General features: G+C 35.3%; 2 protein-coding genes and 1 pseudogene across 7 annotated transcripts; 1 reads left to right on the top strand and 2 right to left on the bottom strand.

The window, feature by feature from the left end:
* Positions 1-3,247: 3,247 nt before the first annotated feature.
* On the top strand, positions 3,248-6,331 carry LOC111397369 (calcium-dependent protein kinase 29-like). Its single transcript, XM_023024268.1, has 7 exons — positions 3,248-4,503; positions 4,772-4,924; positions 5,103-5,218; positions 5,365-5,532; positions 5,688-5,815; positions 5,926-6,025; positions 6,121-6,331. Exons 2-7 carry the CDS (start codon positions 4,876-4,878, stop codon positions 6,181-6,183), a joined length of 624 nt encoding a protein of 207 aa, XP_022880036.1. The 5' UTR covers positions 3,248-4,503; positions 4,772-4,875; the 3' UTR covers positions 6,184-6,331.
* A 97-nt stretch (positions 6,332-6,428) lies between these two features.
* LOC111398045 lies at positions 6,429-7,321 on the bottom strand (annotated as a pseudogene).
* A 754-nt stretch (positions 7,322-8,075) lies between these two features.
* LOC111397368 (probable prolyl 4-hydroxylase 3) lies at positions 8,076-12,523 on the bottom strand. Of its 6 annotated transcripts, none has more exons than XM_023024262.1 (9): positions 12,444-12,523; positions 12,053-12,276; positions 11,862-11,961; positions 11,254-11,351; positions 11,026-11,123; positions 9,836-9,965; positions 9,545-9,732; positions 9,235-9,320; positions 8,076-8,361 (listed from the first exon to the last, which is right to left on the bottom strand). In XM_023024262.1, exons 2-8 carry the CDS (start codon positions 12,244-12,246, stop codon positions 9,247-9,249), a joined length of 882 nt encoding a protein of 293 aa, XP_022880030.1. In that variant the 5' UTR covers positions 12,247-12,276; positions 12,444-12,523; the 3' UTR covers positions 8,076-8,361; positions 9,235-9,246. The 6 variants fall into 6 exon arrangements, with proteins under 6 accessions (XP_022880030.1, XP_022880031.1, XP_022880035.1 ...); XM_023024263.1 differs by having other exon boundaries at positions 12,053-12,251; positions 12,444-12,522; XM_023024267.1 differs by lacking the exon at positions 12,444-12,523 and having other exon boundaries at positions 11,862-11,955; positions 12,053-12,389.
* Between the last annotated feature and the right edge of the window lie 10,310 nt (positions 12,524-22,833).

The raw sequence follows: 22,833 nt of genomic DNA, 5'->3' as shown, positions 1-22,833 counted from the left end.
TTCATTGGTAAGAGTATCACAACTATACAAAATCGTGTCTCTAAATGAAGTAAAAAGCGGACAACGGACGCAAAAGGATTAAAGCCAAATCTTCTTTATCAAACTTTACCTCAAAAGTCTCCAAATTAGTGACAATCTCATTGAACACAGCTAGATGATCTTCCGAAAATCTGCCTTCTGCCATGCAATAAGAATACAACCTTTGATTTAGATGCAATTTATTCGTCAGACTTTTAGTCATGTACAATTTCTTTGACTTCAATTACAATGTAGTTGTCGTTTTCTTCTTCAAAACATCATGAAAAATATTGTTAGAGAGATGAAGATTAATATGTGAAAGTGCTTTCCGATCCTTCTGTTATTTCTTCTCCATCGTCCAAGTTGTGGGCATTTTGTTTGAATCCCAACAACACATCATTCAAATCCATCTCAGGGAGTACAGCTTGCATCTTTACTTACCACAAACAGAATCTTGTATTCTAATCTAAGAGCAGAATTTTATACTTCATGGCTACCATCAATAACAAAAACCTCGTACAAATCATAATTAATAGCTCTGATACCACTTGTTGGAAATAAAACGAATTGAGGTAATATATATGACACGATATGAAATATATGATCATAAACAACAAAATAAAAGTTTAAGAATTGATTGGCAGATAAACAGAGTATTTTATTTAATTGACGAATATGGTTAAAACAAACAAAATAAGTATGCGTACATAATTATTATATATTTCAGTAATACAAAACTTGTAAAAAGAGTCTATTATTTATAGGGATATATGTCAAACCTGAGAAACATCATAAAGATGGAAACAAGATTTGAAAAAAAAAATCACATGGAATAAAAGAAATAATATTTTTCCAATAAAAAAGCGTTGAATAAAGGAAATAATATATTTTTTTAAATAAAAAAGCATGCAATAAAGGAAACAATATTTTCCCCAAAAAATCCAATCTAATTTAGGTTAAAAATCCAACATAGCAATGCTATCATCTAGACAAACAGAGATCCAAGCCAGCTTCTACTCCAGTTGCCTCTGTGTTGTATTTAAGTGAATCAGAGATTATATTGTACAATTATTGCTAACAAATCTAGCCAAGTAATTATGTTTGCTAATACCACTTGTTGGAGAATAATAAGGTATATGACAAAATTGAAGTACCAATCACAATACAAGAACACGAGAGATTTGGCAAAGGAATGGAGAATTTATTAATATGGAGAAAGAATACAAAATATCGTATTTGCAATATTTTAACTCATACAAAGTCATATGAAAGCCAATAATTTTGTGGAGTATATATAAGACTCAGAAGAATATATTTTAGATGGAAATAGGATAAAAAATCGCGCTTAAAAAGAAAATAAATTTTGTTCGGATATGTTCGCTGCTCGAGCGGCATGCGGCTCTCAAACAATAATCGAGCGGTAAGTGGATGGCAACGTTAGCGCTCAGAAGCTACTTGTATGGTGCTTAGGTCCAAATTGATTCCAGACACCTTAAGTTATCCGGGCGCCCAAACGCCCAATTGCTGCTCAAAACTTCCAATACCTCTATAAAGCATTCTTCAATCAAAACACTACTTTCAACGAAATTTGGGTTAAAGTGTTAACAAATCTCAACCTTGACACAATTTTCACTACAACGAACAAAGCTTCGAAATTCTCTACCTAGAGATAAATTCGACTACAAGGAATAAACTAATGGCTTTTCAACAAAACTTTCTAACAAAAAATTCTCCTCCTCTTTCACAAAGTCTAACTAGGACAAATCCAATCAACTAAATCTAAGCACTGCTAGCAGAATTACCTCGGGAATCAAGATTTGCTCGAATTGTCACAAGCAGCAACAAAAGTCACAAAATAAATCACCACACAGGGCAAAACGACGCCCCGAAACGAAATCAATACCACAAAATGCTTTTGTAGAAGGTTCTTCTCTAGACTCAACACTTTTAACAACACTTAAAGCATACTTAACTAAATCAATTTTCCCGTACCTTTGTGGAAGCCTAATATCTCTCCTGGGTAGCAATTGAATACGATGGCACCGCTGGTGGTGGAGAAAAAGCAGTATAACTTCTGAACTCAACTGCACTATATACTTCAACATGGACTACAAACCAAACTGCAACGGTATTGTACCAAATTAAATATCCATTAAAGTACCAAACCTCTGCTGATTGATCTTCTAAGATTCTGCACGACCTTTCAAGATATACAACTGGAACCTTATCTCTCCCTATAATATAACACGGGTACCTTTACCACCCTTCAGGATTCCACCTTCACCAGTGTACTTGTATCATTTTGAATTAAAAGTACTCAAGGAGACAAGATTTCTCTTCAAATCTAGAACAAATCTCACCTCATCAAGTGTTCTGACCATCCATCGAATATCTTAATCCTGACCTTTCCAATACTAGCTTTCTTACAAAGTTTGTTGTTACCCATTACCAAGATTTCTTGTCAAACCGTTTCATATGTTGAAAACAAATCCCGAGTAGGACATACAAGAAAAATGTAAGTTGTATCAATAATCTAATTCTTGTTAGGTCAGGAGTCGTCGTAAAAAAAAAATAATAATAATAATAATAAAATCAAAAAATCAAAACCCTTCATCACTGTAGTAATTTCTGCAACATCGATTTCACCTAATGTTTCTAGTTGCTTTCCATTCTTAATTATAGCCATTTTTTCTATAATCTGTAGCTTGTAGCAGTCTTTTTTAATGGGTCCCTTCTTCTTGCAATAGTTACAAATTTTATTACCAGAGTTAGACTTTAAACTATTTCTCTCATAATCACCATGAAGAACAAGGCATTCTCCATAAGCCTTAGATCCAACGAGATGATTAATCTTTTCCTTTGAAAATAAAACATGATAAACATCCTCAACAGTGAGTGTATCATGATTACATAATATCGTGTCTCTAAATGACATATATGAAACTGGCAATGAATACAATAAAATCAAATCTAAATCATCTTTTTCATACCTAACCCCCAAGATTTCCAAATCAGCGACTATTTCTTTAAATATGGCAAGAAGATTTTCTAACAATGTACCTTCTATCATACGATAAGAATATAAACGCTGCTTCAGGTACAATTTGTTAGTTAGACTCTTAGTCATGCACAATTGCCCCAACTCCAACCATAACGTAGTTGCGATTTTCTCATTCAAAACGTCCAAAAGAATATAATTCGAAAGATGAAGATAAATATGTGATAGGTCCTTTCAATCCTTAAGTTGTTTCTATTTCATTGACCAATTTGAGGGCATTTTGTCAATTCTCAACAAAGCATAGTCCAAGCCCATATGAACAAGCACTATTTGTATCTTCACTAGCCACAACGAGAATCTTGTATTGCGATCCAAAATCAAAATATCATACTCCAAGGTTACCATCCCTAAAGGAAATCAAACTCGCGAAGAACAACGCACTTGGCTTTGATACCATTTGTTAACAAATCTAACCAAGTAGTCATGCGTGCTAACGCCACTTGTTAGAGAATAATGAGGTATATGGCAAAATATGAAATAACAATCACAATACAAGAGGTATGGAGAATTTATTAATATGAAGAAAGAATACAAAATATTGTGTTTTCAATATTATCTAACTCATAAAGTCATGTGAAAGCTAAAAATTTCGTGGTGTATATAGAGGACTCAAAAAGAATATGTTTTAGATGAAAAGATTATTAAAAACCTTGTCAAAAGAAGGAAACAAATTTTCTTGCGCCACACTAGCGGCGCATGGAGCTCAAGCAGTAGTCGAACTGCAAGCGTTTGGCAGCTTCAGTACTCTAGCGCCGCATGTATGGCACTCAAGTGCCCAAGTGCTGCCCCAAAACTTCTCATACCTCTCAAACATGTTCTATCAAAACACCACTTTCCAACGGAATTTGGGTCACAATATTAACGGTTATAAATTATCCTTTGTTCAAAATCAACATAAACTTTCATTAGGCTTTCTTCATAATTAAATAAAAAAATATGTCTACAGTGTACAGTATTTGATGAAAGTGATCAGGATTGAGTTGATTTCTATTTCTTTGGCGGTCTCTAGGATCCAATGTTTACTACAGATGAACCAATTTCATTTGCCACTGAATGGATTAGGCAGTCGAGCAACTTCATGTGTTTCGCTGAACAAGTTTAGTGTAAAGAAACACGTTTTGTATTGTTTGTAGACTGAGTAGCCTGCAAATCAATGCTCTTGCTTCATTAGCTTATGGAATATAAATACTGCAAGTTTGCAATGTGATTTTTTGTACTTTTTAAAAAAAAATAAAAAAATCCATAGATTAGAAAGCTGTTTTTTGTTCCATAATTCTCTCCAGGTAAGGATTACAGAGACATCGTTGGAAGCGCGTACTATGTGGCGCCTGAAGTGCTAAGAAGACGCTATGGGAAGGAGGTAGATGTCTGGAGTGCGGGAGTCATATTGTATATACTTTTATGTGGATTTCCTCCATTTTGGTCTGGTAAGTTCAATCACAATAATCATCTAAACTGAGGATAATTGCTTGATTTTTTTTCTATTTTTTGTGAACGCTTGAGTTCTTGTTTGTCAACGATGAAGTGCTTTAGCATTTATTCATCAGTGTGATGATGCACCTCATAGGTAATGACTTTTCCAGTGATTATAGAACACCGTGGAAAAATAAAAGTCGGGTTTATCTTATCTATATTAATTATTCTCCACCACCAATACGGCAAATTAATTGGCTTAAGAATTGTGTTGTGCTTCAGAGACAGATAAAGGAATACTTGAAGCAATTTCAGATGGTTATGTGGATTTCCAAACTTCACCCTGGCCTTCTATATCAAAGGGTGCAAAGGATCTTATCCGGAGAATGTTGACGATGGAGCCTAAAAAGAGGATTACTGCAGCCGAAGCCCTTGGTATGCAAAACAAGTCTTTCTGTTGTTACTTTTCTGTACTGGAACTCTAAATGAAGAATTTTTTTTCGAGCAGCAGATAAACTGGATTCGAGTAAAAATAAGTTTTTTAAGACTCTAGAGCAACTACCTTTATTTTATCCAAAGTTTTAATATTTTTTGATAATGATTTGTGAACCAGAACATCCGTGGCTCAAAGAAGACGGTGAAGCATCAGATAAACCTATTGATAGTGCTGTTCTAATCAGGATGAAACAGTTCAGAGCAATGAACAAGCTGAAGAGACTTGCATTAAAGGTATATTAAGATTGGCAATTTTTTAAACGTTTTCAGTTAAGGAAGAGTACACAGCCTTTCAAAAGATTAAAAGGATAAAAACTAACAAAACTCGAGATACCTCCTTTTGGAGCTTCCTCATAGCTGAAATTTGTATTGGCCTTAAGGTTATTGCAGAAAACCTTTCAGAAGAAGACATCAAGGGATTGAAACAAATGTTTGAAAACATGGACACCGATCGAAGTGGTACAATTACATTTGAAGAACTCAAAACAGGGTTGTCTAAGCTAGGCTCAAAGCTCGCTGAGGCAGAAATACAACAGCTAATGGAAGCTGTAAGAATTTTACTAGTCTCATATCTCCTTCTGTTAGTATATATCTACACTTTCCAATTCATGTACTCGAGTTGATATAGTTTTATCAATGATACTATTCGCGTAAAGCCATTATAGAAATTCGAGATATTGGATGATGTTATTTCTACTTCCAGGCTGATGTTGACAAGAACGGAACTATAGACTACATTGAATTTGTTACTGTGACCATGCATCGGCATAGACTCGAGAAAGAAGAGCATTTGTACAAGGCTTTTCGGTATTTTGACAAGGATGGTAATGGGTATGTATTTGTGTACTGAGTGATGAATATCAATACTAAAGTAAATCAGATATCACTCGTGATATCAGTAATTCTAGTTGTCTTATAATTATTTGTTTTGGATTCAACAGATATATTACCAGAGATGAGCTTAGACAAGCAATGCAACAATATGGCATGGGAGATGAAGCTACAATCAACGAGGTTATTGATGATGTAGATACTGATAGAGTAAGTTATTCTTCTTTGAACTCATCGGCTCAAGGTGATTTTATTTTATAATAATTCGCGCATTAGGGGGTAATTAATCCATTTTTACTTCACAGGATGGGAGGATTAATTATGACGAATTCGTAGCTATGATGAGAAAGGGAACTGTGGACAACTAAGACGAGTCAGCAAATTGGCGCTATTACGAGAAAGGGAATTCTGGAGGACAAAGATTAGCTAGTTAATATTCTTGATGTATATCGCGTGTGATGTACTCATACTGTACAAAATTTGATGCATATGGATAAGAACAAGATTTCACAGGCACTTATTTTCTCTATTTCTGAGTTTTTGCGCTTCTAACATCCCGAAATAAGAATGTTATAAGCGAGGCTCAAGATAATGGTAAGCAAAATCGCATGCAAATACAGGGTTATAAGTACGTATCAGAAGTTTCGATCTTTCAACTGAAGAAGATAATTTGAAGAAACCGCTCAGCTAAATTCACTTATTCTGCTTTCAAGGTTTTCCCTACATCGATAACATCAGATTTCGAAAGTGGTTCCATCACGTTTTTGCATAATCCATTAGAGTGATGACGTCCGGCAATATATAGTGTTCGGCTGCAAAATTAATCATCACCTGTGTCTCTTTCAGTCCCCCAATCGCACTGCCAGCCACCATCTTCGACCCCATTTTAAGCAAGGGGAACATCGGCAGCTCAACCATGATCAGCTTTCCATCAATCTTCAAGAAAACTGCAGAGACAGTATCAATTATCCCAAGATCCAATGTCCCAACCGCAGCCTGCATTTCCTTTTGCACCCCGGCTAATCAAAAAGGCGTCAGCACCTGCCCCTCAAGCCAATGATGCCTATCTGCAGTCAGGCTTGTCAAGTCCATAGCAGCGTCAAGGGGAAAGTTTTTGGGCCAACGAATATTCAAGTGTTCATTAGCCACCATGATATCAGAGTAACCGCCTTGTGCGCTGGTGCCATCTACATCCTTACGGCTATCAGTTCACCGCAATAATTTTCGAGACCGGCATTCCTCACATGATCCGACCAAACATCCAACGCCTAATTTGTCTCCAACCTCAACTTTCTCGACCTGGTTACCAGCCTCTGTAACCACACCGACAAGTTCGTGCCATGCACAACTTATGTGCGCGGGAGAAAGGAAGGATTAATCCACCTAAGTCGACCAGAATACAAGCCTATTACTGCTATCTATTATGATTCTACACTAAATTTTTTACAATATGGTGCTGGCTTACCTTCCCGAAGTAACTGTGCCGGAGCTGTTTACCACTTCCATATGTAGTTATAGTCCTTTTGGTATTGAAGTGGGAAGCTCAAGGGGCTAACTTCCCATAGCAGCAAAACAGCTTTCATAAAAATTCTCGTAAAATCGGAAATGAAGGGGGTGTTCTCTTTGTGTTTCAGTTTTGTGTTTTGAGTTTTGAATTCATTTTGAGTTTTGTGTTTTGAGTGTTTGTTTTGAAATTGTTGAAAATGCGTTCTTTTTGTTAGTTTCTCAAAACAAAAAAAAAATGAATTTTTTTTTTTTTGAAATTTTGAGAATCACCACAACACCACCTAAAAAAAAAAAAAAAAAAATTTAAATTTTGAGAATCACCACACCACCTCCTCAAAAAAAAAGTAATAATAAAATAAAATTAAAAAATAGAGGGTGTTTCCCGTGTTTTCAATTTTTTCAAGTTTTACACTGAAAACGCCCAAAACGACAAAAAAGTCGTTTTGTGTTTTCTTCACAAATTTTTTTTTCGTTTTCGAAAATTCGTTTTCGAAAACGGGAAAGAGAACACGTTTTCACCGTTTTGAAAAATCGAAAACAAAAAACGGCCCGAAAACGTTAAAGATAACAGGGCCGAAGTTTTCTAATTTCCATTTTGTATCACATTTCTCCTTTTATTTTGTACGATTTCTACGCAACTTAAAAAAAAATGATGGTACGCCAATTTCTAATATGCATAATATTAAAGGGGAAAGTATTGTATATAATCAAGAAAACACGTAATTTAACCATTAGGCAGGCACTTCCCAAAGAATAATTGAATTTGTCAGTAAATTTCCAACATTTAGAACACAACAATATACAGAGACAAGGTAGAAGTACGAAGTACACAGGACATCTTTCTTTAGCTGAAAACTCATTCACTTTTTCTCTCATAATATAATATTCTTGATAATGTAACCCTCTTATTTCTTCAGGTAAGAGGCAATATTTCCTACCTTAGTACTATAGTAGAAAGATACAAAAGCCTGTCAAAATTTAAGAAGCATCAGCTGTAGGATCAGTATTGTTTGAGAAAGCACCGTCCATATATTAGAAACCTGTAAGATTTTGGTCAAGAATCAAGTTGCTATGAATGTAAGACGCATAATTAACTCAATTCCACGTATTCATCGTGTCAAATCATTATAATAGAGTGCGAAAAAAAAAATAAAAAATTCCACGTTTCATTTGAATAAAAATGAAAATTTGGAATTGATGAATCAAAGACAAAACAAGAACAACAATTTCAAATAGAAAAAGATGTGGTCCTGTGTGAATCAAGACCTAAAAAACCTGATTTCAGAAACAGATGTGAAGACATTGTCAGTTCCTTGTAGATAACAAGAACGGGCAAACAATGCCCTTTACACACTTCCCGTTAGGCCAAATTAAACAATCAACATATGTTGTGAGCCCTCAAGGCGCGATATATTATAGATTTAGAAGGAGAACCAGAAGATGTTTCCAATGGATCATCTGGAAAGCAGTTGACCACTTTATCAGATCCTACAAATTACATACAGTATTATTATGGACTAATTTTAACTTCATGCTTGGCCAGTTCAAGTTATCTTGACATGATTACAGAGACAAGAAGTCTAATTACCAACTAGAAAGTGATTCCACAAGTATGTAACTTAAATATTTGTTCAAATACAATGCCTTGCTAAAAAAGGGCAAAGATTAACAAGACAGGCAAAAATGCCAGCATCTGCATCAGCATCATCGCAGACCCCTAACTTGTATATATTAAGAAAAATATGAATGTAGGTTGTAACAAGGCGAATTTTAATTTGGTAATTTCTCAATGGCTTTGTTGTTCGTTAAGGGAGATGAGTGAGGAAAGGCACTGAATTGAAGAAAGTTTCCTCAAACATGAAAAAGAAATGATGCAATGTGGCTGCAATTAACTACCACAGATTTGAAGGTACCTTACAAATTTGCTAGATCTTGTATTCGCCAACATGTATCCACTTGGTGGATGACCACTTATTCCCTTTGATAACTGGGCAACCTCCTGGAATCAAATTTCAACACATGATAATTAGGAACTCTAAAGTCTAGCTCTGTCAAAGGTATAAATGTAAGCCCCTGATAGTACACAATTTTATTTTATTTTTTCCCCTGAAATCGAATTAGAACATTTTCATTTTTCACTTCCAAACTAATATTTCTGTTAACACTTTTTCTTGCTCTGTCTTTGATAACTAAAAATTGTGAGTGCAGACCAATAGAACTCACCATGCAAGCTTGATGGATCTAAAGAGGCATCAGGTCTCATGCTCCAGAAAAGCAACGCATCACCCATTTTTGGTTTAACTGAAAGACCTCTTTTAGCACATTCCGACATTTCATTCCACCCTGGCACCGAGCTAAAATTTCCCTTCGCAGCAGGAAAAACTGTCTCACCCCCTTCTTCAACATCTGACCTGATTAGTTGGAAAGGAACCAGAAAAGGAACAACAGAAACATTATTAGGACTTTATTAAAAGAATAAGTACCACAAATTTTAACCATTGTGAGTGCACTTACAAATACATTAGAACCGTAGCTATGCGTTGGCCCCCATTTTTAGTGTTGAATTCATCAAGAAAGTAATCAAAATGAGGTTCGTATTTTTGCCCTTCTTCATAGTGCAGAACTTGCAGACCCTCTCCATGCTCTGAGAATTCAGTTTAAGTTTGATCAATCAATGATCTGCAGTAAGTCATATGAACGAAGAGAATACTAGAAGTTTGGATATATTATGAAAAGGGGATCATGTGATGCCCTGCTAACAACATGGGCAGCAAAAGAAAGGGAAAGTTGAAAATTTCTAAAAATTTCAATTAGTCTACGATTTATTCCATTACCAAAATTAGTAACTAATCAAATTGTTTGAATTGTGAGAAATAACATGAAGCCAAGATGTGTGAAAACAAATTGAAATATGCACTATACAAATATAACTGCTAATCCATTACAATATCATAGATTGTTAATCTAGCAGCTACCAAGCAGAGGTGTGAAAGAAGAGGATGAACTAAGAGCAAGACATCAGGGGCAGCTGAATGTATAACAGCAGAAGCCAACTCAAATTGTGTACATCCTAACGTCAGTACTAAGCAAAATGATAGTTTGTCCAGTAGCTGTTTGTTTTCATCACTTGAAAGAAAAAGAAAAAAATTGTGTCTCCCGAGATAAGGCAAATCATAACATGGAAACTTACCACATCTCTAAGTATCTTGCCTTTATTTCACTGCACTGTAACATAAGTTCATTTTAATCTAATTGTTTCTTCTGAAATTGAACAGGTCACTTCTGTCATTTTCTTTGCAAATTATGCAATTCATATGCAAAAACTTATTTCTGAGAAGCCTTTTGGCAACTAGAAATCAAGTACCATCTCACAATATCATGCACACCTAACAACTATATGATGTTTATCAACTGTGTATATATTAGACAAGGTCTCCCAACCTTCAATGTTATAAATCTTCAAATGTATTAACTGAAAGGAGGCTTCTAGCATGTTATTTGCACACATAATCATTATAAAATTTGTGAGAGAGGGAGAAAGGACTTTTAGTAAAAAGAATAATTTTCTGAACCAGAAAAACAGCAAAACATGACCTATTAAATTGTACTGATGTGAGTATCACACCTGCAGGTATGAATAATTCTCGGTACCAGAAAAACAGCAAAACATGCCCTAGTAAATTGTATTGATGTGATTTTCATACCTACAGGAATAAACGTATAGTCTGCTATTCTTTTTTCAATAGCTCTGATCACTTTATCTCGTCCCCTCCTCAAAAACATTCCAGAACTTGTGCGAACCCTACAATATAATGTTGTTAACAATAAGATTCCAGATTAAGGGAGAAAATAAAATTAACTGATTATAATAAACTCCTGCTTGTTCAAATGAAAGCATATGAAAGTAATAGAGGGATTCAGGAAGAGCAAACCTGCTATCCTTACTCTTCCCAGTTTTGCTATCTACAACGGTTGACTTTTCCATGTGAGGCTTGGCATGATTAATCAAATACTCACATTCTTCTTTGGACTGTTAGTCAATGCATTATAAAATCAGTTGAAACAATAGTTCAGATAAATTGGTTTATAACTTAAACAACATATGGTTGCACGAAACTAAGTTCTTAATATCATAATCCATAAAATGCATGTTCGAAATCAAATACAAGCATTTCTAAATACAGTTCCACAGCCCTGATTCTATGACACCTATAGAGCACGGTTAATCTATCTAGATTCTAATTACAAATGGGATCCAAGAAACACATCAACACGGAACTAACGTGATCAAATACGATGAAAGCGCACTGAATCGTAGCTTGTTTGCATTTTGCCTTCCTAAAAGAAGGGTGTTTGTAATTCAAAACAAAGCTCAAGAAAATAGCACCAAAGAAATCATAAAGGAAAAATAGTAACACGGGGAAGAAAATGGCATAAACCCATAATTGGGACAATCCGATTGTTCACTAGCATTTTTCCTCCTAATATTACCAGCAGAAGTTATTCTACATGAAGAAAATTTGTCGAGAACGAAACTCACCAAGAAATTGTGGTAGACAAAAGCCCTGGGCTCCCACGATAAAATCTCCGTCCACTGCTCGCCCCTTTTTCCCAATCCCTCCCCTTCAGCACTTCTGCCTCTATCGCCCAAAAAATATTTCCACAAAAATCGTAAACAATAATGCACACCAAAAACAAACACACAAACAGAGAGAAATAAGAAAAAATTACATGTCCAAGTTCAAGCGCTTCAGTTTGATGCGATCGCCGATGGACGAATCTTCGTCGGAGCCGATGGGGAGAGAAAAGATCCCTAAAGCCAGAAGCATTAATAGCACTATCGTCAACATTAACAGCATTGATAGCACCAACGCCACCGTAGAGGATCTCTTCCCTTGATGCCGGATTCCCCTCCCCTTCGCCATTTTTACTAAAGAAAAACCAAAACAAAAACCCTAGCAAAAAATCGAAAATTCAAATCAAATAATTCAATATAATTTTGGGAATTGATTTGAAGAAGGAATCTTGTAAAGATTTGTTGAATTGCTGGACTAAGGGGGTGATGAACTTGAAAACGGAAAATCGAAAAGACAATATAGTACTTGATATTTGTTAAATTTACCAGTTAAGTTGGTGAGTTAACGAGTTGACGCGAGGGTATATATGTCACTGTGCTTTCGCTCTTCATTTTTCAATTTCTGGTTCCTACTGACTCTGGGCAGCACGTGGATTAGTAGAACCCTGAAATCAGACTCATTTGCGGAAATTGGAGCGAAAGGTATCAAACCTTTTTCCTTCTTACGTTTGGGTCTCAAGCCTTTCGATTTTGGCACTGAGGTCCTTAACCTATGCCATTAGGTGCATAATTAGTCGATTTTGGTTCTTAGTTTTGCACATGAACGTGAAATTCCTTTTATTTTATTTTATTGCAGGGACAGATTTATCAAATTTAAGATAAAATAAAATCAGGAAAAAAAAGAAATTAATGAAAAAAATATAAAAACAAATAAAATGAAACCATTTTCTTCCACCCCACAATACCATTGCATGGGGAGAAGTGCTTCTCCAATATCCTGTGACCTAATTTAAGAAAGAAATTTCTCTCGTTCTCCATTTGGTGTAAGAATCAAAAGTATTGAAAAATAAATTTATAGTAGCGAAGCACTACAGAAGTCAAAAAGATAATAAATGAAGGATGAATTTGAGAAAATTACCTTCCATCTTAAATGTTTATCTATTATGCCTTGAAAATTCATTAAAATGTGTTTAGAAGTTAGTCTGACTTTATGAATCAAAATTTGAGAAATTTATCATTTTATTTTAATTAGAAATTGAGGAGGAAACTCGATTTGAAATAAATGTTTGATGGCTAAATTGAATTAGATAAGAAGATTACGAATTTTGTTGGGACTTGATTGCAATTAACAAGAAAAAGTTGGATTTCAAAGTCAAAGTTAGAAAATGTATGATTCTTATCGAGCAGCCTAGTTTCGAGACGTCATAAGAACTGTGCATTTACCTTTGGCTTTCGTATGTTAAAAAATAAAAAAAGATTGAACCCCCACCTTGAGGATTCCCACCGCTCTGTTTCTGGAGTATTGTGAGGGAAGTAAATTGCGAGTTGTGCCCTAGCAGGCCAAGGAACAAGAGCTTGTCTTACACTGGTGCCTACAAAGAGTTCAATTTCATATTTCAAAAATTGAACTCTCACACTACGACTGCCAGCAAGACTGAAACTACCTCACTCCAACCCTTTGCACCACTGGGTTACGCCTGGGGGGGCATTTGGCTTTCGTATGTTAATGATATGGGAAGTACACATTGAGGCCTTCGTTTTAGTACCCAATTTGAATATTTTGATTTAATTTGATACTGCAAAATTCGTTGCAATATGGACTTAGAGGATGTATTCCAGCAATAGTATAATCAAATAACCATCTTTAAGTCGATCTTATGATAGTTATAATTGTTTGTTTAATACGATTCTTCTTGTGCTACGAAGCTCATAATGTGCTCTTCGAGACGTTGTATAGAGTGTCATCTACGACCTGTGCATGTGCCTCGAATAGGCCAGGAAGCATGACGAAGACTACAATAAAGGAATTGAAATGAAAGTCAGGAATTTTAAAAGGAAAAGCAGCAAAGACCATAACTTTAATTCTTAATAGAAATAGGAACTCTCATCCATGATCAGATTAATTTGCTATATTCATGCATTTATCGCATTTATGAAACCACTTTTACTAATGGATCGATACAAAATGGATTCTTTCAACAAATTCTCATCGAGAACAAAGATTTATAATTATTTTTAAGTATTAATTTTTGAAAATAGAAATTATTTTATATTTAAATAGTCTCTTCAAAACACTCTTGATTTGTTCACATCCCTACACGCTCTATTAATTATAATCAATATGTTCCAACCGCATTCTCGAAACATGCCGCCGGCAAATTTTACAATTTGAAATCCATGCCATGTTTCTTATAATATATTCAAGAGGATTCCAGTCAAAGAGACGCTATATTCTCAACAAAGACAAAGTCAAAGGATAATTTTTAACATCAGCAGTGTCAATTTCCTTTGTGCGTTGGCTACATTTAATGGAACTAAGCTCTTGTTCAGTGGGGATTAAAATTAACTTGTTCAGTGGGGATTAAAATTAACTTTTTAGTAATTTTTTTATAAAAATTAATGAAATGTGTTATTAAAAAGTTGTGGCCCATCAAACACATTGTTAAAATTTACTGTTGACTTTGACTTAAATTAAAATTTTAATTAATAAAATAAGATAACAAAAGAATATTATTCATTTCTGGAACACGACATAAGATAGTTGTAACAATTCTAATTTATTCAACATTTTGACAAAAAAAATGATATTGTTAATCTTTTTTAGGAATCAATCCGTTGAAAATACAGACAAAATGTGCAAAAGAACATAGAAACCGAAACCATTTTTTTTTTTGTCCTTTTTGGTTTGAAAGTCATAGGTATATTTAATTTTCATGTCACATAACTTCTTTGTGTTCTTGTTATTCTGGCACTTTATGTAAACACCATCCAATAATATACTAATGATGTCATAATTATAGAGCCTGTTTGGGCCCCATTTTTTCACCCAAAAAATTGATTTTTTGACCGTTATTTCACTATTCCAACCGTCATTTTTGACTTCTTCTCTCACAAGTGGATCCCACTTTTCTCCTAATGGTCAAAAAATCAATTCTCAAAATCACTCCCAAACAGGCTCATAATGATTTTTAAGTTACTAAAATTTCTTGTCGAGTAAATTTTGACCCGCAGAAAAAACGTTACAATCTGGACACAATCACACATTTAGGAGCCATTTGGTACCTATTTTTTTCAAAATACATTTTTATCTCTCTTCTTTTCAACCACACATTCTTTATTAAAATAATATTATATGTAAATAAAAAATATTTCCTTATTTTTCAACCACACATTTCTCATTAATTTACTATTGAAAAATACATTTTTACATAAAAATAGCTCTCAAACGCCGCGTTACTATATTTGGTTAAAGTAATCAAAAATTGACAAATCTAAACTTTTTATATGTTGATTTTTTGTTGTACGGCATACATTCAGCATTTGACTTGGCCCATTGAATGAATATTTAGAATTCTGTAGTAATACAGAGGGATAAAAACATGTTTCAGAATAAGCTAAGTTTTATTATTAAATTAATAATAAAGCTTATTTAATCGGTCTTATATTTTTCTTCTGACCAAATCATGCTTGGAGCTTCTCTCACTATATATTGGGATAATTAGAGAGTGAGACTGAGAAAGCTTAATATAGCAAAAATGGAGAAGTCTCGAGCAACTAATAAATCAAAGAACAAGATTTTAGGGTTTCTACCAAAAGCAGCAGTTTCATTTCAAAATCCTATTTTCTGCTCTGGTAAAGATAAGAGACCAAGTGGAACAAATGCTAAGAAAGTTAAAAGCCATTTCAACGGAGGGTATTCCGCCCTGATTATGTCTATAATTCCAGGTGAAGCTCGATCAGGGAAATCAAATAACACACAAGAGCCAACTTCACCCAAGATTTCATGCATGGGACAAATCAAGCACAAGAAGAATCTGTGTAGAAACAAGTACGTTTCCTTGGCTAAAGAAATCGAGCCCAGAATCAAGCTCATCGGGCCGCTGCCGGAGCTGGAGAAGAAACAATCAACGCTTTTGAATATCATGACCAGTACTGTAAAGCCCGAAAGAAGAAAACACGATGCATCAGTTGATCAGTGTAATAGACCGCCTCTACTTGATCGGGCTCCGAGTATCAGCCAGACGAACCGGTTTTCCAGCAGTCGAGATTCTCATACACTGGTGAATTTTGATTGGAGAACTGCACAGATTGAATTGGAGGAACGGGAATACTATTCAGAGGGAGAAGAACATGAAGTAAATATTCCTTTCACAGCGCCACTATTGATTTCCGGAAGTGGTCCCGGCGGAGGCAGGGTGGCGGTGGAGCCAAGGAAGGAAATTAATTTGTGGAAAAGAAGAACCATGGCTCAACCTAAGCCTCTCCAGTTAAACATGGTTAGAGCTCATTAATTAGATGAGAAATTATGGACTTAATTATGTTTTTTAATCCAATTTTTCCTTCTTCCATTTCAAGATTAATAATTTCATTTTTGTAATAATGAGATGATGTACAAAAATGTTCATTTATATAATTTATGTAGCACGAATTAAATTACTAGCCAATTAATTGATATGTCAGGTTACCGTTACTTAACTTATACTTTGCCATAAAATTCCGGCACCCTTGACCCTTAAATTTGGTGGGATGTAGCTAATTTGGATATCAAAATTTCTTATAAAGGAAATTGCACTACATGTCAATTTTTTGATTTACATTTTCAAATATGTCACTTTTTGAAAGTCTTTGCAAGATTGTCATTTTTGGACATTTTTACCCCTCTACAGAATTTAAATGCCCACAAGTCCTTTAGTTGACAACATAAAAAAGTTGTACTAGAAGGGAAAATGTTCTACAAAAAGTGGAAAAAAATTTGACAACCAATTACTTTACAATTGTACATGAAAATTTTGGAAAAACAAAAAAAAAAAATTAAAAAATTAACAAACCCAAAACCAAACCACGATTTTAGGGATAAACCAGCAGTTCAATAGAAACAACCAACCCCTGGCATCAACATTCACGAGAGAACATATCACCTCGCATTACCCACGCTAAAGCAAAACCCACTATCCCGACGATTCAAAACCCCGACCTTGACTCCCTTTTGCTGCCAATTCAACGATTGGGAAGGAAAAGTACTCGAGAGGAACCTCCCACTTCTCATTACCTAACGTTGAAGCAAAACCCAGTAACCCCACAATTGAAAATCCCACAGCTGACTCCCTCCTATCGGTGATTCAACGATTGGAAAGGAAAAATCACAATCTGCAAAACTGCAAACGATTGGAAAGGGAAAATAGAAAACGATTCAGCTTGCTCCCATCTCTTGTTGTTTCTACTTGTTTCCAGTCCTCCACAGTTGATCGTCAATTGCAGTTGAAGCCCTAAACAATGATAAGATCAATACATTAAGAGTTTTGATTTAGTAATTTTTCTTCTCGTCCACTGACTTCGTTCCATTAATTATGATTTTAGCCTTCGTGAACGATGAATACATGAATTTATGAATCTGAAAACCTGTTATTTGTGATTTTTGAATGGGTGAATTCGTTTGCTTTTGTAACGTGTTGGTCGTTTTTATGCTCTCTTGGATTTTTGATTTTGTCAATATGTGATTTGTAAATTTGTTTTGGATAATTGATTTGTGTTTTGTGTTTGTGATATGTATTGGATAAAGAAGAATTGGTGAAATGAAAAATCTCGTATTCAACTTATTCCCGAAAATGAACTGTACATCTACATTAAATAGAAAGAAATAGGCGGGAAAAACTTGTACAGTGAACTAACTAACTAAACAACCAAACTAACAAATTTTGGCGCCAAATTGATTCCGGTTATTCTGTTACTCCCCCTCAAGATGGATTGTGCAAATTGATGACAGCCATCTTGGACAATAAATCGAACAGTGAGGTTGCTGGTAACGGTTTTGTAAAGATATCAGCAAGTTGATGATTACTTCGAACTGGAAGCAGCTTGATGCAACCATCATTTATCTTATCTCTCAGAAAGTGGCAGTCTATCTTTATGTGTTTGGTTCTTTCATGGAAAATGGGATTGTTGGCAATATGTACAGCAGCTTGATTATCACAAAAGATCATAGCTAGACCCTCAGATTTTATGTGAAAATCAAGAAGTAATTGATGTATCCATGCAAGTTCACTGGCAATAGAAGCCAATGCACAATATTCGGCTTCAGCAAATGATCTTGATACTGTGCTTTGCTTTTTAGCCTTCCAAGACACCATAGAGTCCCCAAGAAATACACAGAAACCAGTGACAGATTTTCTAGAGTCTAGACATGAGAGCCCCAATCTGCATCACTAAAGGCACGCAATTGCAAAGATGATTTAGCAGAGAACAAAAGACCTTTGCCCGGAGTTCCCTTGATGTATTGAAGTAGGTGATGAACGGCTGTTAAATGAGGCTTCCGCGGTTGAGATACAAACTGACTAAGTTTGTGAACAGCAAATATAATATCTGGTCTGGAAATGGTTAGGTAAAGTAGATGGTCAATTAATCTTCTGTACATAGAACTATCTTCTAGTAGCTCCCCCTCAAGGAGCACAGCCGAACTTTGGGATCCATAGGTAATGTGGCAGGCTTGCAGCCAAGAAATACCGTGTCTTCAAGTAACTAAGGAGCATAGTGTCTTTGTGATAGAACAATTCCTCGATGTGACCTTGCGATCTCCAATCCAAGAAAATATTTAAGCTTACCAAGATCTTTAAGCTTAAACTGACCATGAAGGAATGATTTGAAAGATTCAATGACTTGAAGATTTGAACATGTGATGACTATGTCATCAGCATACACAAGCAATGCAACAAAATCAGTGCCACAACCTTTAGTGAATGAATAGTAATCGAACTTGGATTGGTGGAAGCCATGTAACAAGAGGGCATGAGAAAATTTTGAAAACCATTATCGTGGGACCTGCTTTGGTCCATATATGGATTTAAGTAGTTTACATACCAAATGCTCCCCCTATTTGCCTGAAGGAATGGGAGGGTCATAACCCAATGATAAATCCATATAGATTTCCTCCAAGAGATCCCCCATGAAGAAAAGCATTATTGACATACAATTGAATGACATGCAACTTGTTGATAGCTGCTATGGCAAGAAGGAGTTTCACAGTCACCAATTTTGCAACTGGAGAAAGTTTCTATGAAGTCTACCCTTTCCTATTGAGTGTACCCTTTAGCAACTAAACGTGCTTTGTATCTGTCAACACTTCCATCAGATTTATACTTGATTTTGTACACCCATTTGTAGCCTATAGCATGCTTTCCTTTAGGCAAACTAGTGACTGTCCAGGTCTTATTTAATTCCATTGCATCCAATTCATTAGCCATGGCATCCTTCCATTGATCATATTTCACAGCTTGGTGGTAAAATTGAGGTTCAAAGTTTGAGGAGTTATTGAAGAGGAGGTTATTATGAGACTTAGATGATTTTGTGTAGGTAAGGTAATTACTTAAAGGATATTGAGATGAAGACTGAGAAATAGGGGAGTTAGCTAAAAGATTACAATGGTAATCTTGTAAATATGAAGGGGGTTCTACTAGTCCTAAGTGATCTCCTGGGGTTTTGCTGAACTGGAGTTGTAGATGAGATTGTAATGGACTCTGAGGGTGGAGGGCAGTCGGGAGTAAGATCATTAGTTAGGCCTTGAGTAGGTATATCAGGAGTAGATTTAGGTAGAACAAGATTGGGAAAGTTGTCAATGATTTCGTGAGAGGTAGAGATAGTATGGAAGGGAAAGATGTTCTCATGGAACACTACATCTCTGGACATAAAGACGATTTTGGAAGCAATATCACACAATTTGTATCCCTTGATACCATGATGGTAACCAATGAATACACAGGCCCTTACTCTAGGATGAAATTTAAGGCGATGAGATGTAAGGGTTGATGCAAAACATAGGCTTCCAAATACCTTGAGGAAATCATAGTCTACTGGGGTTTTGTATAGCAAGGAATATGGTGTCTGGTTTTGTATGACTTGTGATGGAGTTCGATTGATTAGATAAGTTGCTGTGAGAACACAATCTCCCCAGAACTGGAAGAATATAGCCCTAGCCACATTAAGTAGATGCTGCTTTCTCTCAACAACGGAATTCTATTCAGGTCTTTCTATGCATGAAAATTGATGGAGTACACCCTTTGAACTAAAAAATTCCATGAAACGTAACTCAGGAGCATTATCAGACCTAAAGCCTTTAATAACTTTCTGAAATTGTGTTTCAATCAAGTTGAAAAACTTAGGAATGATAGCAAGAACATCTGACTTTTGCTTCAGAAGATAAACCCAAGTAAATCTTGTACAATCTTCAACTAATGTGAGAAAATATCTGTGTCCATCACGTGTTGGAGAACTATAGGGGCCCCAAATATCACCATGAATAAGATCAAATGCATTGGGGGATAAGTGATTGTGTGAAACAAATGACAACTGCCTTTGCTTAGCAAGTGGAGAAATTGAACATGGGACATCAACATTTTTAATGTCATTCTTAAAATGCAACTGATCCTTCAAATACTCCAGTCTTTTAAAGGACAAATGACTGAGTCTATTATGCTAAGTGTAAGAGTTTACATTATGCACTACAATAGGACCAAAAATACAAACAGATTTTGAGGAATTACATTGAATTTTCATCTCACTACGTGTTGCATCAAAGATGTAAAGACCACCAATTCTTTTACCCCTGCCAGCCATCTTCAAGCTGTATAGGTCCTGAATATCACAATGATCAGTGAGAAACCTGATGCTCATATATGAGTTTCTGGTTAATGCACTAATAGATAACAAATTTATCTAGAACTGAGGTACAAATAACACGTCCTCAAGTACTAAATCAGGGGTAAGCTTAACACTTCCAACAAAATGTACAGGTATTCTGGCATGATTAGGTAGTGTAATGTAGGCATTTTGTACTGCTTTTAAAGTTTGAAAGCATGCACGTCTGAAACAAACATGACTAGTTGCTCCTGAATCTAACACCCAGTGCTCAGGAGAGTTGACTATTGGACTAATGGAAACAGATAGACATATACCTGACACATGATCTGCATTATTTCCTTCATCTTCTACTTTAGCAGTGGTGAGATGTGCACTCAACGTACTCATTAGATGTTGTCATTGATCAAAACTCAATGTTGCATGAAGTCTTCAATGTTGCCATGAGATTGATTTGGAACAGAACCAAAAATTTGATTAGCAACAACATTATTTGAGTGACAGTTGTAACCTGCTTGATTGCTTGGACCAGATTTCTACTTTGGCTTATATCTTGGAGGATATCCATGGAGTTTGTAACATTTATCAACCACGTGTCCTCCATATCCACAATATGTACAAACCGGTCTGTCCTTTTTTGGATTCTTATTGTAAGATTGCACCGTGCCTGCCCTTCTAACATCATTTTTAGCTTAGAACGCCAAGGAATCAGTGGCTTCGGTGCTCATGTTAACGGCTCTTTGGTGTTCCTCCTATGAGATGAGTGAAAATACCTTGTTTATTGGTGGAATTGGATCCATAAGCAACAATTGTGCCCTGACTTGGGCATAGGAGTCATTCAATCCCATTAGGAATGACATCATATATTCCATGCGATAATGCTCAGCTAACTTCTTGTTGCCTCCATAATTACATTTTCCACAGGAACACGATGGTCTATAGTTACTTAGTTCTTCCCAAATGGTTTTTAATTTGGTAAAATAAGCACTGACAGATTGTTGTCCTTGTGTATGGTTCATCAATTCACGTCTTAATTGAAAGATTCGAGGACCATTTCTTTGTTGAAATCTCTTTTTGAGATCGGTCCAAATCTCATGAGCAAATTCTGAGTAGATTATACTAGCTAAAATCTCCTTTGATATGGAATTGAGAATCCAAGAAATAACAATATTATTGTTACGGATCCAGGAATTAAGGAGTTTAGTATTACTTTCAGGTCGAGTGATGGATCCATCAACAAAACCCAATTTGTTCTTTACTGATAATACTATAGTCTTAGCTCGATTCCGGGAAGTGTAATTCTCACATGCAACTGCTATGAGACCAGAATGAGTCCAGGACTATCTAAGTGGTGAAGATAATGCGGGCTGGAAACATCATCAACGGCGGAATGACTCATTGATGAAGATGAATTTTGATCTTGCTAAATCTGATTTGTAATCTCTGCCATGACAAATCAGATGGAATTAATTGCGAAGCTGAAGAAGCTATTGCTCTAATACCATATTGGATAAAGAAGAATTGGTGAAATGAAAAATCTCGTATTCAACTTATTCTCAAAAATGAACTGTACATCTACATTAAATAAATAGAAATAGGAGGGAAAAACTGGTATAGTGAACTAACTAACTAAACACCCAAACTAACAAATTTTGGCCCCAAATTGATTCTGATTATTCTGTTAATGTGAGATTTATTTTGGGATCTTCATCAAAAACTCAAAATAGTGGTGGTGATTATGTATTAAAGGATCGTGTATTTTTAGCTTTTTAAGGGTGATTATGTTTACCCTTCCAAGTAAAAATGTCTTTTGACTTGTAGATAAATTGGATGTTACTTAATGATCTCTGAATTAAGAAGTAAAGGTAGTTTCACGTTCCTATGTTAATAATGCAGCTTACATTTTCTTGCTTTTATAAAGTCAATGCTGTAATGTGGAAGAAATTTCATTGTTTATCTTATCATGCATTTGCTTTATAATATTGTCGTGATATTTTTATTGTCTATTTGGCTCCTACTATGTGGAGATGAGTAGCCGATTTGGTCAGATGATTGTGAATATTTTACGTGCTATATATTTTAAATTAAA

The sequence above is a fragment of the Olea europaea genome, chromosome 7 (genome assembly GCF_002742605.1).
Source record: "Olea europaea var. sylvestris chromosome 7, O_europaea_v1, whole genome shotgun sequence".
NCBI lineage: Eukaryota > Viridiplantae > Streptophyta > Magnoliopsida > Lamiales > Oleaceae > Olea > Olea europaea.
This window is presented reverse-complemented; position numbering and strand designations above follow the sequence as displayed.

Excerpts from the sequence above, each read along its gene's own strand:
- LOC111397369 (XM_023024268.1), top strand. The coding sequence starts at position 4,876 with ATGTTGACGATGGAGCCTAAAAAGAGGATTACTGCAGCCGAAGCCCTT. Across the intron at positions 4,925-5,102 it reads TACTGCAGCCGAAGCCCTTG|AACATCCGTGGCTCAAAGAA; the intron begins GTATGCAAAACA and ends TTTGTGAACCAG. Across the intron at positions 5,533-5,687 it reads TACAACAGCTAATGGAAGCT|GCTGATGTTGACAAGAACGG; the intron begins GTAAGAATTTTA and ends TTCTACTTCCAG.
- LOC111397368 (XM_023024262.1), bottom strand. The coding sequence starts at position 12,246 with ATGGCGAAGGGGAGGGGAATCCGGCATCAAGGGAAGAGATCCTCTACG. Across the intron at positions 11,124-11,253 it reads GGGAAGAGTAAGGATAGCAG|GGTTCGCACAAGTTCTGGAA; the intron begins GTTTGCTCTTCC and ends ATTATATTGTAG. Across the intron at positions 9,733-9,835 it reads GCTACGGTTCTAATGTATTT|GTCAGATGTTGAAGAAGGGG; the intron begins GTAAGTGCACTC and ends CCAACTAATCAG.